The sequence below is a fragment of the Phodopus roborovskii genome, unplaced genomic scaffold, assembly GCF_943737965.1.
Source record: "Phodopus roborovskii unplaced genomic scaffold, PHOROB, whole genome shotgun sequence".
Lineage (NCBI taxonomy): Eukaryota > Metazoa > Chordata > Mammalia > Rodentia > Cricetidae > Phodopus > Phodopus roborovskii.
This window is the reverse complement of record NW_026125346.1, coordinates 60,274-79,175: the sequence shown is the minus strand read 5'-3', so window position 1 is coordinate 79,175 and position 18,902 is coordinate 60,274. Positions and strand designations below refer to the sequence as shown.

Here is an 18,902-nt window from a genome sequence, read left to right as displayed (position 1 = left end):
TACCCTGTCTTCAGGTCTAACCCAGCCTGCACCTGGAGCCCTGCCTAACCCGTTGTCACCATATCAGACACATAACCAACAAAAGAGGTCCAAATGTTGCAGATCTTGTTGCAAAAATACAAAGAATATGAAAGACCACCCACCAAAACACACCAGTTCTATAGAAATGTTCTCCAGTGACAATACCTGGATGAATCCCAGGTCATTGACTTTAAAAGAACAATTGTAAACTTGTTCAAAAGAATTCAAGGAATTTTAAAGATGACACGCAAAAATAGTTAAGTGAACTTAATGAGAATATAAAAAGAATAAGTATTTGAATAATGTTCAATGAAATATAAATATAAGGCTGGTGGAAATGGTGAAGAAAGCCCAGGCTTTGAAAATGGAATTCAATAAAGAAATAGAAGCATTGACGAAGTCTCAATCTGAAATGAAGATGTAATTGAAAAGGCTAATAACCCAGTGAAATAACTCAACAGCGTTATAAGTAGAATGAATCAAACAGAATGGCTTATCATGCCAGGCATTGGTGGCACACACCTTTCATCCCAGCACACATCTTTAATCTCAGCACTGGGAAGGCAGAGGCAGGCAGAGTTCTGTGAGTTCAAGGCCAGCCTAGTCTACAGAGCTAGTTCCAGGACAGCCTCCAAAGCTACAGAGAAACTCTGTCTCGAAAAACCAAACCAAACCAAACCAAACAAACAAACAAAAAAACAGAATGGCTTATCAATGTATATCAATGGGTTATCCAAGGATAAAGAGGAGGATCTATATGAAATAATTAAAGAATATGAAAAATGAAAGAAAATACAGGAAACATGAAGGACATGTGAGGTACCATGAAACATGTCAAACCTTTGAAATATAGAAATATATGAAGGAATAGAATTTCAGATAGGTGGCATAGACCAGATACTCAACAAAATCATAGGAGAAAACTTCCCCAGACTAAGAAAGATACACCCTTATAAATACAAGCTTTGCACAGAACATTGAATAGACAAGCCCAAAAAGAATATCCACATGGTAAACTGTAGTTGAAATAGTAAGTATATAGGATGAAGAATATTGAAAGCCATTGTAGGAAAATATTCTTCAAATACAGAGTTACTTCAACATCTGGAAGTCAGTGTAATAAACCACATAAATGTACTCAAATACAAAAACTACATGATTATCCCAATCGATACAGGAAAAGCCTTTGATAAAATGCAACATATCTTCATGATAAATGTCTTAGAATATAACCAGAAGAAATGTATCTCAAGAAACCTATATGTGGAAGCCAATATATTCTTTTATGGAGAAATACTTGAAGCGATCCCATTGAAGTCAGGAGTGAGACAGGACTGTCCCAATATCTCTATCATCTTCATTATTGTGCTCAAAGAACTAATGAGAGTAATAAGATGATCAAAGGAAGCCAAGGGGCTGCAAATGTAAGAGATCCCAAAAATTTTACCAAAAACCTAAAAATTAACAACAATTTCAGCAATGTGGCGGGAAACAGAATCAACTTTGTACAAGCCAGTAGTTTTTTATGTATTTCTATAAGCCAATGAGCTTATAGAAAAATATGTCATGGACATTCACAGTAGCCCAGAGAAATATTAATAGAGAAAATTTTAATTCTCTGAAATAAAAGACTAGAAAAATGGAAAATGCCCCATGCTCATTGGTTGGTAGCATTAATATTGTGAAAATGACCATTCTACCAAAACCATCTATAGATTTGATGCAATCCCATCAAATTTCTCGCCTTATTCTTCATAGAAATAGAAAAATAATCCCCCAATTCGTATGGAATCAAAAAATACTCTGGATAGCCAAAACAGTCCTGAGGGAGGATGCTGGGGTGGGTGGAGGGAATATCGTTTCCAATCTCGAAATGTATTACAGAGCCATAGCAATAAAAATAATATGTGTACAAAAAGACAGATGTTGGGTGGTGAAACAAAATTGAAGATTTTAAACATGAGTATGAATCACTACAACCATCTAATGTTTGTCAATGATAACAAAAATCATAGGCTGGAGAAAAGAAAACATTTTCAACACATGGTGTTGGGAAAATTGGGTGTCCATATGCAGAAGAGTGAAATTAGATCAATATCTGCCACCTTGTACCACAGTAACTCCAAATGGATCAAAGACATAAGTGTGAAGTCACAGACACTGAAGCTACTAGGAAAGACATAGGTGGTACCTTGTATGAAACAGATATAGGAAAGGACTTTCTGAATAGGACCCCATTTGCCAATAATTGAGAAGTAAAACTTCATAAAACTAAAAAGTTCTGCACAGCTAAAATATTGCTTGAAGAGGAAGTCCATAGGATGGAGAGAATCATTGCCAGCTATAAATCTGACAGAGAATTAATATCCAAAATATATAAGGAACTCAAAAAAACAAAGATTAAAAACAAACAAAAAACCCAACCCAACCTGTAGGGGGCTGTGGAAGTATACAGCATAGAACAATTGATAATTCATGTGTCAACCCACCAGACAATTCTCTGATGGAGATAATGCTGTCTAGCGATGCTTACATGACCACTGACTGTGAAAACTGGTTGTCTGCATCTGTAATTTCAATTGCCACTTCATTTCTTCCCTAAAAACAGCTTTGGGTGTTTTCCCACTACTTGTGTGTTTATCTCGTGAAAATATTTCATCTATTGGGCTCAGATGTAGCTGTGGATAGTCAGGGAAATGATATATGCATAACTATATAATTTTGATGCCTAGAGATAATACTATAATATTTTACATTAATCAGATTGGCATAGTCTTCTCAGTCACATGACAGCCTTTTGTACAGACAGCTAATTTTAGACTCCAGAACAAATTCAAAGCAGGCTGATTACCCTTGAAGACTAATATCTGGTTGCCCATAGAGACAAATAGACAAGGTCAATTTGCCAGGTGTTGTGTGTTGCTGATTCAAGATCAGGATAGAAGCAATTTTAAATGCAGACATAACTTTCTCAGTAATTGACTTTTTTTGTTCTTAGTCCCTATCTCAGGCTCAAGGTTCAGCCAGTTGTTTATTGACTGGGAACCCTCACCAACTGAGAGCTATATGCATAGTCAAGTATTACTCATTGACCATTCTAAATGACTCTCATAGCCTATGAGAAATTACATGACTTATCTTGTATTGTGAGAATGGGTCAGGCCCTGAGAATGTAACTTGTAATTATTCAGAGTTTGGCTGTGGGAGAGAGGAGTAGTAGTAAGAGCAGAGGCAGTGCAGGGGCAGAGAGGGGGGGGAGAGGGAGAGAATGAGAATGCAGGAGAGGCTGTGCAGAGATATGAAGAAGGTGGCTGTGGAGAGAGAAGTGTGAGAGATAAAGAATCATGAGAGGTGTAAGAGAGTGAGTGAGTGAGTGAGTGAGAGTGAGTATGGTTGTAAGAGTGGTTGTGTGTGGTGAAAGGGAGATGTAGCAGAGTGTATATAGAGGAAAATTTTCATGAGAGATGTAGCAGACGTGTGAGAGAAATGTGAGGTATGTCAGAAGTATAAAAGGGAGATGTAGTTATGTGAGATTGAATGAATGAAAGAGTGAATGATGTAGTAGTGTGAAGAAATGTAGCAGAGAGAAATGTGTCTAGAAGAGAGATGTATAGCTATGCCAAAAAGATGTAACTGAGTATAGAAATGTATAACTGCTGGAGAGAGATGTATGTATATAAAGAGATATATATAGCTGTATGTAAAGAGATGTAACTATGCAGAGAAATTGTCAAGAAAGATTATTTAAGGTGAAGTAAAAGAGAAGGTTACCATCAGGAATTCATGTGCTTGTTCCTTTTTTATTAGGTTATCAGCAGAAAGCGTGTGTTTCCTTATTTTTCCCCTCAGAAAATTCAAGCAAACCTCAGATAAAAATTTTTCCTAAGCCTTTACTATTCTGAGGTCTTCTTTTTACCACTCTGGAGCAGATCTGGGAGCTGGCCTCTCAGTTTGCCTTACCAAACCATTCAAAATATGTGCCGGAAACAGATTGCTATTAAAAGAAGAAATAAAAATTGGCAAAGACATACTTCAAAAAAATATCTCATCTTACCCCAATCAGCATTCATTGCTGGCAGGTTTGCAGACTGCTGCAGCCACTCTGAAAATCTATGTGGAGAACCCTTAAAAAGCTAAGAATAAACCTACTATTGTTAGCATTCTACTTCTTAGCATATACGCAAAGGACTTAATATCCTACGTCACAGATATTAAGTTATGTTCATTACCACTCTATTCAACAATAGATAGCTAAGAAATACCCTGGGTGTCCTTCAACTGACAAGTAGATAATGAAGGTGTGATACATATACACTGGAATATTACTCAGCTCTAAAGAAAAATTTGCAGACAGCGACAATTAAAGAAAACCACAACCAATCAAAATACAGAAAACAAGTAGCCATGTGCCAGACCACAGCTGATACATCTACAACACAGCCCTTATATCTAAGACTCGGGAATTATAGAGGATGAGGGGCCATAAAAAAAAATAAGAGCCAGACAGAGAATGAGAAGATTTTTGTGAGATTGCATCTCCTAGAAATGTCAGAAGATACCCATAGCATCTCACCAACTCAGCTGCCTAAACAAGACTTGAGCAAAGATGAAATCAATAGACATGCTAACATGGATGAGAGAAATCTCATGGGGTCCCAAACCCTAGATAAAAAATAAAATAAAACCTCTACAAAAATGCTGAGTGGGAAAAATATTCTTCCTCAGGGAATTGGTTATTCAATACCAGCCCTGATATTCCTGATATCATATATATACAGATAATATTAAATGAACTGCTCAGGTTTGTGTGTGAAGAAAATAAATGGGATGGAATGGGAAAAATGATGTAATTATATTTAAATTTCAAGAAATAAAAAAATATTTTTAAATACTTATATAAGAACTCTGGCAGCTTTATAAGAGCTCTAAATGAGTTCCCACATTAATAAGATAAAAATAAATTGTGCCATAGCCACATAACAAAATATGATGTAGTGATAAAAAAAAACAATGAATGTTGATTTACTGTAGCTTAAATGAATAAAGGTATAACTGATTAGCATAGATCAGAAAGCATAAAAGGAAACTTGTGGGTGATTGAGGTGTTCTGTAACTTGACCAGGGAAATAGTTACATCCATGTAAACAAATGTGCAATTTCATTAAACCATACACTTAAGCTGTGCTTTCAGTGTTTGTATTATTTATCTGAAAGTTTCCTATTAAACCCATATGCAGGCTAGAGAGATGCTCCATGGGGTAAAGGTGCTGGCTACCAAGCCTGAAAAGCTTAGTTTAATCCTCAGGACCTGTATGGTTAAAGGAAAGAACCAACTTCCATAAATTATTCTCTGACCACTATGTGAACATCATGATAGCTGTGTGCTTGTGCACACATGTGCATGTACATACAGGCATTAAGTAAAATAAAAATGCAATGAAGGGTTTTAAATACCCATATGCCACAAACACAATTCAGATTTTTGTTGTTGTTATTTTAAGCCTTCATTGAATGAATTTGTGTTTGTTAATGCCGCATATAAGAGCATGGAGCTACTCTAGAAAGAAAAACACATCTTTTCATTCAGGTCTATTGTTATTTGCATGGGTCCCAAAGTATTAGATATCTTTAACTCCACTATTAAAGCAGCTGAATTTTATACTTAGAACCTTTTAGAAAGTTTGATTTATATTTATTTTCTTTTTTCTCTTGGTAACACATGATTTAGCCTAATCTTAGATATCTATCTCTCTCTCTCTCTCTCTCTCTCTCTCTCTCTCTCTCTCTCTCTCTCCTCTTGAGACAGTCTTTCTACATAGGCCAGGTTGGTTTAGAACCTGCTACAGAGCCCATATTGGCTTTGTGATTCTTCAGCTTTTCCCATCAAGTGCTAAGATTCTAATTTTCTTTCATTTACTAGCCCATAACTCAATTTGAATTTTTCCAATAATGTGATGCAGTCAAAACATGCTTATTGAGAATGTAGTATGTGTAACTCCAAATGTTACATGCACGGGTGTGTGTGTGTGTTTGTATATGTGTGTGTAGCCATTTGTATCAGAGGTTGTTGAATAGCCATCATTTTTCAACTCTTGTAAATTGGGGAGATGTTTGATTCTGCTGCCAGAGATCTCAAAATTCATTCTGTTTAGATAACTAAACTGTTCGTGAATTAGTACATTTAAAAATATGTGTAAACTCAATACAAGCACACTCACACATGCATGTGCATACACACACACACACACACACACACACATACACACACACACACACACGTACATCTGCCCTAAATCCTGCAACCCATGAATATCAATTTATATGGCTAAATGGAACTTATGAACAAAAGGGCTTTGCATATGTGATTAAACTAAAGATTAGGAGGCGGGGAAATCACCGTGTATTGCCTGGATAGGTGTCCCCTATAGTCCAAAAAAAAAAAAAAAAAAAAAAAAAAAAAAAAAAAAAGTAAGAAAGAAAGCGGAGCACAGGACACTATGATGTTGGAAGCAGAAGCTGGAGTGATGCTCTTTGAAGATGGAGGAGAGACCACAAACCAAGGAACATATATGGCCACTAGAAGCTTAAAAAAGGAAATATATTCTCACCTCTGGGCTTCCCAAAAGAACAAGCCCTACCAAAACGTGAATTTGAGCCCAGTAAGTTAGATTTCTAATTTCTGACCTCCACAATCTTCAGGGAAGATATTTGTATTGTCATTCAGTGCAAATTTTGTAGTAATTCACTATAGTGGCATTAGGAAATGAATGTAAAAATTGTAACTTATTCGTTTACTCTGAAAGGGTTATTTCCCTCAAAAACCTTTAGCAAATAAGTTGCCTCAGCGTGCAAATAATTTTCCATGAAAAGTGAAAAATTACTTCAGTGGATGTATTATTAGCAAACTATGTTATTAGCATATACAAACACCTTTGTGCCTTTCTATGGTGTCAGAATATATTGAGTGTTAATAGATTCACCTTTACCAAGTACTTATACTTTGCTTTGGAGTCATAATCATGGAAACATTCCATTCCATTCTGATAATATCTGGCACCTGAATGGTACATCACACTTCAATCAAGTACATATAGGTGACAGAAAGTTAGAAATGAGTGTATAGGAACTAACAGGTAGTAGATGCTACGTTGGTACCAGTCAGAGCGCCATTTCAGGTGGGCAGATTCTGGGCTGAGAACAGATCTCAAAAATACTTGGTTGAGAGAACTGGACAACTTTGAAGTTAGTGATATTAATGACAGTAAGGATCTGGCTAAGCCAAGTCAAGGCACAGTTGGAAGTATGTCCACTGGCAATCTCCTAAGGAGTGGCCCATGATATGTGCAAAGTTGGTGTGCCATGGTCCAGGCTGAGATGGTTCTCGTGTGTTCAGATGTTTAGCTGCTTCTTCATTCATTGCTTTGGTGTGTCCAATAAGCTTAAAGGTGGTAATTTTTTAAAAGCATGAATAAGTCCCTCATCAGGCTATGCTTTATCATGCTAGACAGATGGTAATTATTTATGAACAAGATGTTAAGTCATTCTGTCTCAGTATTTGTACCCAGCATTGAGTAACTGGGGACAAAACAGCTTCTCTAGACAAAATGGAATAACCAGAAAGCTGCTGATCTAGACAACATGATTTAAGATTGTTTGCTTGTTTGGTTAATAGTACTATTCAGTGCTATTAATGACTTTCTGGACCTTCTTGAATACAGATAGGAAATGGCAACAAAGTAAATGAAAATGAAAGCCAGAGGCAAGAGAAAGATGTGAGTGGAAGCTATAAAGAATATTTCAAACATCTTTCTCATTTACATCTACTTAGTGTTCTCTTGACTTCTCTTTCAGTGAAGTCTGTGTTGGGGACTGTGGTTCTCCAGAGGTAATGATTTGTGCCTTTCGGCCTTTGTGCTAAAGGTTATACTCCGGCTTCCCAAAGGAATCTACACTACTAGGAATGATAATGCTTTTTAAGAACCCATCTTTGTAGTTAAGTAATTGGGACTTGGTAGCTCTCATATGTAATGCCTAATGTCTAAGTTGATGGGAGGGTTTTGGCTGTAGAAGATTGTGTCCTCGGAAGTCTAAACTTCATTGAACTTATTTCAGCATTATACTCTTCCCTATCAATTTCACTAAATTAGTCTTCTTCTGCATTAACTTTATTAAGGTTTTGTTAAATCCTAAGTATTCATCTTCATGAACAAGCTGCTTATCTGTAGTATACTCAGCATTTGCATGAAACTAAAATATTTCAATTTGAGCAGCCTAGAATTTAGATATGCCATGTTTCTGAAAGCCACTGAGAGGAAAACCTGCTTACTTACAGTAAATCAAAGATGTTCAGAGTTGAACTAGTGCCCACTCAGTTTTTCTAAGACCAAGGTTGTAGTGAGGTAGTCCTTCTGTAGCACTGACCACGCCCGTTGGGGGGTGGAGCGATGGGCGGAGAGGACCTGAGGAAGGAGGTCAGAGGGGGCCAGGAAGGTGCTCTCTCTTTCTGGCGTGACTAGGACAGGAGAGGATCGGGTTGAATTTCCTGGTGTTCATCTGTCTAGGTTGTAAGTTATTTCTCCCTGAATAAACATCTATTTGGCCTATTTGTTTATCCTGATCCTTATTTACCACAATACAAGGTACACAAATTTTGTAGTCTAGACTAGAAATTTTAAAACCTGGTCCAAAATCAACATCAGCATCACCTGAAATCCTCTTAGAGATGCAGATGAGCTGGCCATTTTGAGCAGAGTGGTAAACTCTGTGGCTGAAACTAGCCTCTCATACTTACAAGTCCTTCAGGTAACTCTCATGCCATCTCAAGTTTGAGAATAATTGACATAGACAAACTTTTCCTCTCCCGATAGAACAGAGGATGCTGGGAAACTTACTCCTCACCTGGCAGTTCAAATTTACAGCCACTGCCTTTCTGCCTGAGTTCTATTAGACTGTAACCCTGAATGGTTTAATTGAAAAATCACTTATGCTTGTAGCTGAAATTAAATACTTTATATTTAAATAATTGCTTTTTACTAGAATTACATATGTTGAAAGTAGTTGGTTTTAACTGTGTTCTCTAAATATATTTATAAAAACTCATCTAGCAGTAGCTATTCAGAATAATGTGAAATGTTTTACATCAAATCTTGTTCTGTGTAATGGCTAATCAAAGAATATTTAAGGTAACTGTATGGATTTCTTGGCTCAATATGCAAAGCGACATTTTCAGATATTAATATTTAATGTGTTTGCATCTTAAAGGTGATTTTATGTAACCTTAAGTACTTGCAACTCCTAAAATCACCAAAGATTTTCAAAAACAGCATATATTAATGTTGGATCTTTCTTCATCCCCTATAGATGAGCTGAAATAAAGGTTGTTTGAAATGGATGTGGCTTTGGGGAACATTAGCAATGTGGATACTGTAATATTTAAGAAAAGGAAATAAGAGTTTTGTTTTAGTGAACATATATCAATGATTTTTGAAAAACAAAAACCAGAAGTTTTTTTCTGTGTTTCTTCTTAGATAACCAATAGGAAAAGTACTCACCAGTCTTCGTTGATGGACCTGGATGGTTCCTACTTGAGTGTAGCCAAACCACAAATCTACTGTCAGACCAAGGCAAGGCCTAAGTCAGCAACCCAGGTCTCAGTTTCAGAATCGCTAACGGCATTGAGGAATAATTCTTTGAAACCAATAATTCTTCATCATCAGAAAGAGGGTTTAGAGAGGATGTCATCAGAAACCAGAACAGGTGCTTCTGAATCTCCAGGGAGGAAACCAATAGATGCAGCCCCAATAGAAAAAGTCCTACCCTCAGAGGAGTTGAAGATAAAGGAATACCCACACCTTCCACACACTCCATCAAGTCATCACTGTGGTCATAAATGCTCTGAAAGTGAAAATTATGTTCATGAGAACTACCAGCCTGCAAACATGGCCCCTCAGTATTGTAAGACACATCCGGAATCATGCAGTCATTGTGGGCTTTCCTGGGCCCACATGCAAGGTAGAGTGACACTGCAACCCAGTGAAACTGATGCCAAAAAGCAACTCTCAGAAGATCGAAGGCAACAATTGATGCTTCAGAAAATGGAACTAGAAATTGAAAAGGAACGCCTTCAGCATCTTTTGGCCCAGCAAGAGACAAAGCTTCTCCTCAAACAGCAGCAGCTGCACCAATCCCGGCTGGATTACAACTGGTGAGTCCTGCCTCTTCTTTCAGCACTGTCTGTAGGTTGGAAAATACAGTTTCAAACACTGGTTTATACAGACCTCAGTTCACAAAGGTTCTTTAGCATCATGGCTTATTGGAGTATTTACCAACTATGACTGCAAGTAAACCTCTGTCTTATATGGAAGATATGCATGCAAGTATGTACATGGGTGCTTGTGCCTATAACACACATGTGGAGGCCAGACGAGGACTTCAGGTGTCTTTATCTGTCATTCTCTACCTTACTTCTTCAAGACAGAGTCTCTATTAAGTCAGAAGTTCACCGTTGCAACTAGGCTGGATGTACATTGAGCTTCTGGGATCCACCTGTCTAAACAGCCTCAATGCTAGGGTTACAAGCACATGTAATCATGCCTATCTGGGAATTTGAACTCAAGTCCTCTTCCTTGCACAGCAAGTTTTTTATCCACAGAACTATCTCCCAAGTTCCATTGCTAACTTTTATGAGACTTCAAATGTCATATGCTTTGCTATTTGATGTCACGATGGAGAGTTAGAAATTAAGTTAAATCCTATTATTTAAGAGTGTAGAATCAAATTATAAAGAAGTGTGCTTAGCTGTCATTATCCTACATACATGTCTTTCTGTCATCGTATAAAATAAACCATGAGACCCATTTAAATTTAATCCTTACTAATCCTGAACATAGTCTTATAACTTTATAACTAGCTCTAATGAACATGCCCACATTTACACTTTCTTCTTTTTCTATTAAAAATTATTTTCCGAAGTAAATTTTTAAGTTTTCATTATGTATATTTCATAGCATGCAGTAGTACATGACATAAGGACATTTTTATTCAAGTACATGTGGGCGTTGATCATATTTGCTCTGTACCTTCCTTGTTATTTTTTATTTTTATTGATGCCGGGTCCAATCACAGGGCCTTGGGGATGTTAGGCTAGTGTTCTGTCACTAAGAGATAGCCTCACTCTCATTGTTCTCCCCTTAATATTTACCTCCTTAGAGCAGTGTTTCGAAAGAGGAATTGGTCTTTTAATGTTACATACTATTCTGTATGGTTTTACATTCAGATGCATAAAGTTTACTGTTTAAGAAAAGTAGTAGTAAATCAGATATTATTTGAAATTCTAAAATGTGACATTTATATTCTTTTAAAAACACAACAAATTGAAGATTTTCCTTCCTTGCTTGTTGCCTTCTTGTTCACCATTCTTCTCTCTAGATTCTTATTAGATACACTCATCTCTATAATTCTAGCTTAGTTAAAAAAAAAAAAGACCTAAGAAATGGGAATTTTGAGAAAAACCTTGTATGCGTATGCATTTTTAGAGTATACATATTCATATTTACTTTTAAACTTTATTTTGAAATAATTGTAGGTTCATGAGTAGTTTTAAAAATATTACAAAGACCTTCCATATGAACTTCACCAGTGGCTATATGTTCCACAAGTAAACCAGTGACTTAGCATCAGTACAGTGTGTGTGATTATCTGCTGCCATTTTATTGAATGTCTAGTTTGCTAATATCACCACCACAAGAAAAACACAAAGCCATATTGTCACTACAAAGATTGTAGTATTTAGGGGGTTCTTAAACTATTTTTGAGGGGTTATCACTTTTTGAGCCCCATCCATGTTCTTCTCTTAAATGTCATGGACATAAATACAAAGTTTTTGTTATGGTCCCAGCAATCTGATGCCAGGAGTTTCTGCTGCTTTTATTTGCACTGTTGTTTCTCTTGTACTGTAGTCAAGTGTCTGACTCTCCTTTTTGGCCAATTAGTCTATTATTAACAATAACCTAGTTGGGTTTGTTTTCTTCCCAGTTTTGCTGATGATTTTTTTTTTCTTATGGGGTGAGCATGTTTCCAAAGTACAGTTTCTGCCTGGTTTTTATTTGTCTTCTGGTTCTTTTTAAAGATTTTTCTGTCTTTCAGTTTCTTTCAAGAGTATTCAGACTTGTTCTTTGAAGCATTTTTGTAATGCCTGCTCTAATATTCATTCTCGTTAGATATTTTTGCCATCTTTATTATTATTGTTGTTGATATGATGAATGGTTTTCATCTTTGTCCTGGGCATTTAGTTTGTAGCCTAAGTCACTGGGTGTTGCTTAAATCTTTCTCTGTAGGATACCTTCTCTAATACTGCTATGACAGAGGGCTTGGCTGCCTCATGAGAGCCCATAGAAAATAAAAGTCTGGCTTCCACTCCACCTTTGCTGGTGGGAACAGGGCAAGTGATGCCATCATGTGCTGCTGTGGTTAGCTAGAATAGAACAATGAAGTAGTTTTACTGTTTAAAAGCCTTCTACTTCTTTGACTAAATGGGGGAGGCTTTTTTTCCTCCATGCTTTTGAGGTTTCTAGGTCAGCAGTATTCTAGTATTTTAAGTGTGCAGACAAAAACAGAATCCTTGAAATGCACATCCTTCCTCTGCACCTGTCTACTAATGGCCAACCTGTCTTGTCTTTGTTTGCTTTGAAGTCAGCAGGGAGACTCACAGGCATCACAGCTGGGTAGGACTGTTGGTTGCCTCCCTCCTTTGGAAGCTTACTGACACTTTCTGGCACCATCAATGCCCTTAGGGAAGAGGCTTTCAGGTCAACCCCAGCTCTAGAGCCTCTGAACCATATTTCTGATGTGCATGGTTTCTTGAGTAATAGGAACTTGCCTTTGGGGGACACTCAAGGGAAACAGCAATGGCTGTATGTTTCTAGAGTCTTTTAGACAGTCCTGACCAAAAACTCTAAAGAGGGCTTCTCGCCTTCCATTTCTTAAACTCTAAAAGTTTCTGTCTTCTGGAAAACTCTACATGAGCTCCCTCATGGATTCATTCTCTCTATCCTAATTTTCTTTTTAAGCTGACTGCATTTATTTCCTGTATTGAGAATTACAGTCCTCAAATTATCAAATGATTTATTTAATCGATTCTCTTTCAGGGATGAGTATTACCCTAGGTAGTTGCTATCTGTACTCTTAGAAAATCATTAGTGTTTAACACTAGGGTATTTTCAATCCTGTTGATCAGGACTTGCAAAGTAAATACATACAAGCCATGAAACAACACCCAATCACAGTACTGTCTATCTTCAGGCTTTTGGTGTCTTAGGCATCCATTAAAGGCCTTTGGGTTCCATGAGTCTTAGCCATCACAGTTCTGTCATTTCATTTGTTGTTTGTAGCTCTTACTATAAAATAAAATTCTCCCAGGTCAAGACATTGGAAGCTTCAAGTGAGGTGCCCAGATAAAGAGTCAGTTAAGATAATGGGATGGAGGCTTTTGAGACAGATTCTGCCTCTGTGGTCCAAGCTAGATGTTTTCTGCTGCCTGCTCCCAAGTGCTGAGGTGACAGCTTTCACTACACCTGGCTGGAGATGTTTTTAACTAGAGGAGGGTCTCTCCTCCTGCTTTTCTACTATGGAAATCCTCTGATCACCCATGGTTAGCTGGAACAGAGCAGAAATCAGGGTCATGATTTGTCTGTTTAATCAGTATCTCAGTTCACATTTCTAGGCTGAAAATCAGTCTACTCTCTGGCCTACTTTTTAGATTCATGAAGTTCTATCACTTAAGAGATATCTGAAAGTCTGCCCAGTAGTGTCACGAACCAAAAATGTCTGTGGTAAATGAACTCTCCTAATACAGTGCTTTTATTTTCCACTTCTGAATTCTAAAACGGGTTATATTTTTTTTTTCTAGATTAGATAGTACCTATCATCCTAGTTTGGAAAGCTTTCTATAATTTGTCAACATCTCTGTACCCATTTGCCCATTTTTCCTAAGAATTTTTTTTTCTTAAAATTTGTCTTGTTGTAGCTCTTTTCCATATACTACTCATAGTTCTTTCTGAAGTCATACCTTCTCCTTTGGTTTAAATGTTTTGCTTTCCTTTTCAAATTATCTACACCTTCGTTAATTTTAGGTTTGGATTCTTTCTCACTAGCTCTTTAAGTTAGGGGATATATACAAAAGAGCACTATAGTATATTTTGTATTGTATAGTCGTCTATAATTCAGCTCAATTTTCACTGTTTCAGAAAAGTATTTCTGCCCAAATTATGTGGGAGGAATACCTAGTTGAATAAGACCTGTTCTCTTTTAGTGTTGTACAGTCTCATACACTAATTCATGCATAATATAAACTAATGTATATTTTTACTGAATTTGTAATTTAAGTGGACAAGTAACTCACTTCAATTACAGTAATAAGTTAATTCTTACTATGCATGTGGCATTATTTATGATGCTTAGAATATTCAGGAAATGTATTGGAAAGGTAATCAAATACCAAATGAGTAGCATAGAATTAAAGTAAAGTTGTTCAGAGTTTGGGGATGAGACTTTCCCCAAATGAATTTGGGAAGACACTAACACTTACCTAAATTCTGATTTGTAATTGATTCTGCCACCTTGAGATTACATAGTCAGTGCTTTCAGAAAGTCTTGCCCAAAGATTTATAAAGAATACAGTTGATTGCAGTGCCAAGAACAACCATGAATTCCCTTGGGAGTAAGAGTAAAGTAGTGCATTTGTAATGAGTAAAGTCAAAGCTGTTTGTAATATTTGTCTTTGTCTCTGGCATCTATAATATACATACTGTATATGTAGCTATGAAAAGTGAACCACCTTCACCACTTACAAACATTCCACCTTGGCCTGGTGGTGGTGGCACACACCTTTAATCCCAGCACTCAGGATGGATCTCTGAGTTTGAAGCCAGCCTGGTCTACAAAGCTACACAAAGAAACCCTGACTCAAAAACTCCAAAAAACAAAAATAAAAACAAGACAAAGAAACAGAAAAACATATCGCCTTGGGTAAGTATTATGCCCAGGCCTGCCCCACTTTCCTCTGTAAATACATATAGTAAAGTAATTACTTCCAGGGCCTCTGTGTGGATCAGTACAATAATGTATGTAAGAAACGTTCCATAAGTGGCTGATACTATTATCATCAACATTATCATTTCTACTGTTGCTGCAGAAGCTATTCTGACTGCTGTTATTACTGTTTTTCTACTCTTTTATCATAATTGCTTGATTTTAACATTTTACACCTGCATTTACTAACAACTTGCATGTCACTACAAAATAATAATACTGTAAATTCCATCTCTTTGTACATCACCATGTGTAGTTACAACTAAAAGAATGTCTTTTGATGGTGATGAATACTATGTTCATGTTTCTTGTACGAACACTTTATAGTTTTAGTTAATAGCTTCTCTTTGTTTCTTTGTTTTCTTGTCTGGTTGTTTGTTTGTTTTTGTTTGTTTGTTTGTTTATTTTTTGGAGACAGGCTTTCTCTATGTAACAGCTCCGACTGTCCTGGAACTTGCTTTGTAGACCAGGCTGACCTCAAACTTTCAGAGATCCACCTGATTCTGCCTCCCACATGCTGGTATTAAGGGTGTGCATCACCACCTACTGGCTTTTATTTCATAGTTAAAGAATATGCTTGTACATATTACCAGAAGACATTTTCTGAAAAACTGAAAGAATGGGTGTTAAGTATCACATATTTGTTGTCAGTGATTGATCCCTAAACTCTAGACAGAAGGTTTTTGTACTGATATTTTCAACAGCCTTCCCTTCTCAGTACATATGAGTATGGTCTTAATCTCAGTAGATACCATGTCTTAGGTTTTCTATTGTTGTGATAAAATACCATGAACAAAAAAAAGCAAGTTGGGATGAAAGGGTTTATTTTATCTTACATTTCCAGGTAATAGTACATTACTCATAGAAGTCAGGGCAAGAACTAAGCTAGGCAGGAACCAAAGCAGAACCCATGGAGGAACCCTGCTTGCTCATTATCTGCCTTGATCTTCCCTGCCCTCTTGTAGCACCAAGGATCACCAGGTTGAGGGGAACTAGCCATAGAATGCTGAACCCTTCATGTCAATCATTAATCAAGAAAGTAACCACACGCCAGTCTGGTCAGGGACATTCTCAATGGAGGTTCCCTTTTCCCAAATGACTGTAGCTTATGTCAAATTGACAAAAGAAATTAACCAGGACACCTAGTTCTATTTTTGTCGTGGTCTAAAGAAAATACATTGTCACTGTTTTCCCAGCTCTTTGAAATGTCAACATAAGAAGTTGGATACCTCCTAAATTTATGTTTTACAGAGTCAATAATACTTGAGAATTACAAGAGTCTTTCTTTAGACCTGGGTAACTTAAATGGCTTCTATTTAAAGTGTTTCCTCAAAAGGCCCATATGTTGAAGGCTCGGTCACAAGTGCAATGTTCAGAGATGGAGTTTAAGGGAAATGATTGGCTCATGAAGGCACTGGTCTAATCAAATAATTGATAATTCATAATTTGTGGCATTATTATGACTTGGTAAAAATCTACAAGGCAGGCCTGCTTGGAGGGATAGCTCACCAATGTGGCCCTTTGCTGGGTATTTCCTGGCCCTCTCTGATTCCAGGCTAACATGAAGTGAACAGCTTTCCTCTGCTATGCTCTTCTGCCTCACCCCAGGCTCACAAAAATAGAGCCAACCTACCATAAGATAAAACTTCAGAAACCATGAGTCCAATAAATCCTTCCTCCATTAATTTTCTTACTCAGGTATTTTTGTAACAGCAATGAGAATTGTGACAGCTAATATTGATTGTTGAGTTGGCAGGATCTAGAATCACATAAAACAAGCCTCGAGGCATGACTGTGAAGGATTATCCTGGTTAGGTGGATTGAGGTAAGAAGACCTAACTCTATGTGTGGGTACCTGGTTCTCTGAGCTCAGGTCCTAGATTACATAAGAAGGGGAAGGCTAGCTGGTCTGGCATTCATCTCCTTCTGCTTCCTGATGAGAAATGCAATGTGGCCAGCTGCCTCAAGCTCTTACTTTCAGGTCCTTCCCATTGTGATTGACTATACCATCAAATTGTGAGCCAAAACAAACCTTTACTTTCTCAGGCTTTTTTTGTCTAATGCTTTTTCACAGCAACTATAACAGTAACTAACACAATGAGCAAAACACTGAGCGGTGAATAGATGGAAGCTTTTACCTTTTAGAATTGAAACATAAAGTACTCCAAAAACATTTACAATTCTGAGTTTTGAAATTACATTCTAACAGCTCAATCTTCCCACATGCTCTAAAGAAAATCTAAAGTCCTATAAACTGATGGGCTTACTTAATTTGTGTTTAGGGTGTGTGTGTATGTGTGAGAGAGAGAGACTGTGTGAGACTCTGTGTGTGTGTGTGTGTGTGTGTGTGTGTGTGTGTGTGTGTGTGTGTGTATTGAGCCTGTCGGTGCTTTGGGGATTAAAAATTCTTAAATTTATTTTTACAGGTTAAGGACTCAAGCTATATTTAAGTCTCGAGAACTGGTTACTGATAAAAAATTTAATAAACCCCAAGAACTCGATCTCGATGTGAGTGGTAGTGACTCTGGACTAAGGTAAACATGAAGGTGGGGGAAGGAAAAATACTAAGGATATGCATACTTACAATGTGTTTGATATTGCTTATAGCTTTATGTTCATTATTAGCTTTTTTTCTTTTTTCTTTTTTTCTCTGTTGATAATGGTGGTATTCTTGGAGGCAAGGTCTCAACTGGCTCAGGCAGGCCTTGAACGGATTTGATATATGACCAAGGTCATCCTTGGACTTCTGGTCTTCCTACCTCTTCCACCAAGACACACAGGTCATGCCTGGTTCTTATTACTATTTTGGATCACTTAAAACTACATAAATGCATTCTCATTAGACAATTTTGAAAAAAATTGAAAAGAATAAAAAATTATTTACAATCCTACCTTCAGAAGCAATCTTTAAGCCACTTATTTTTTATTCATAATTGTTGTGTTCTGTATTGAGTAATAAAGATTATGCTTATACAGAATTTAATTTACTTGCTCTTTTCTGGTATCATTTAATACTTTGTAAAACTGTGTTGGTTTAGTCAGCAATTATTTATTGTGTAGCTACTGTATGCCTCAATGTTTCATATTTATCTGTTCTACATTTACAGCCATTTTAAAATTGATGCAATTTGATTACTGATCTTTTGTGATTCATTTTCTATGAAAACTATTTGGACCTTGTCTTTCTGTGAATTATCCTAAACACTAGTGCTATTGTACATTAGTTAGCCTTTTACACATCTATTTTGTACTGCGTAAACAATGTACTCCTACAGCTGGGAACTTTCTTCAGTCCAAAGAAATGTACTTTTTGCAGTCTATCAGGTCTATTTTTGTGTGGTCTCTTCCTGGTACTTGAGTTAAAATTCAGATGCCGAATTTTTTTAGAATTAACTTCCATTTCTTCTTTCTTCCTCCTCTCCTATTTTTACTATTCACCTTTATCTTTCTCTCTAGTTCCTAAGAAACTTTCTGAATTTTATCTATCAGTGCTTCTGTTGGATTTTATTATTGCTGTAATTTTTAATGTCAGAGAACCACTATTCTCCAAATGTGCCTTTAAAAAATATTTGCCCATTCTTGTTTTATATGTGTCATATTTCTCATAACTCTGAAGGTATTTATAGTGGTTTTGAAGCTGCTTCTGTTCCTGATACATTATTCTGTTTTCAATAAGTTCAAGTTTGTTTTGTCTACAAATTTCTAGTAAGCAACTATTATTTTTAAGCAAAAGCAGTAAACAGCTATTAAAAGCTTTCTGTATGTGTCAACAAAGCTTGTCAAATCCCGGGTTC

The 18,902-nt window shown here is 36.7% G+C and overlaps 1 protein-coding gene across 1 annotated transcript in view; it reads left to right on the top strand.

Moving 5' to 3' along the window:
- LOC127214356 (protein hinderin) overlaps positions 1-18,902 on the top strand; it is a gene marked incomplete at its 5' end in the record, with an annotated part of 113,394 nt that overhangs the window by 49,599 nt on the left and 44,893 nt on the right. Inside the window, 2 exons of the mRNA XM_051174757.1 lie at positions 9,549-10,225; positions 17,535-17,642. Coding sequence (XP_051030714.1) covers positions 9,549-10,225; positions 17,535-17,642 — 785 coding nt within the window. The remainder of the gene's footprint in view (positions 1-9,548; positions 10,226-17,534; positions 17,643-18,902) is intronic.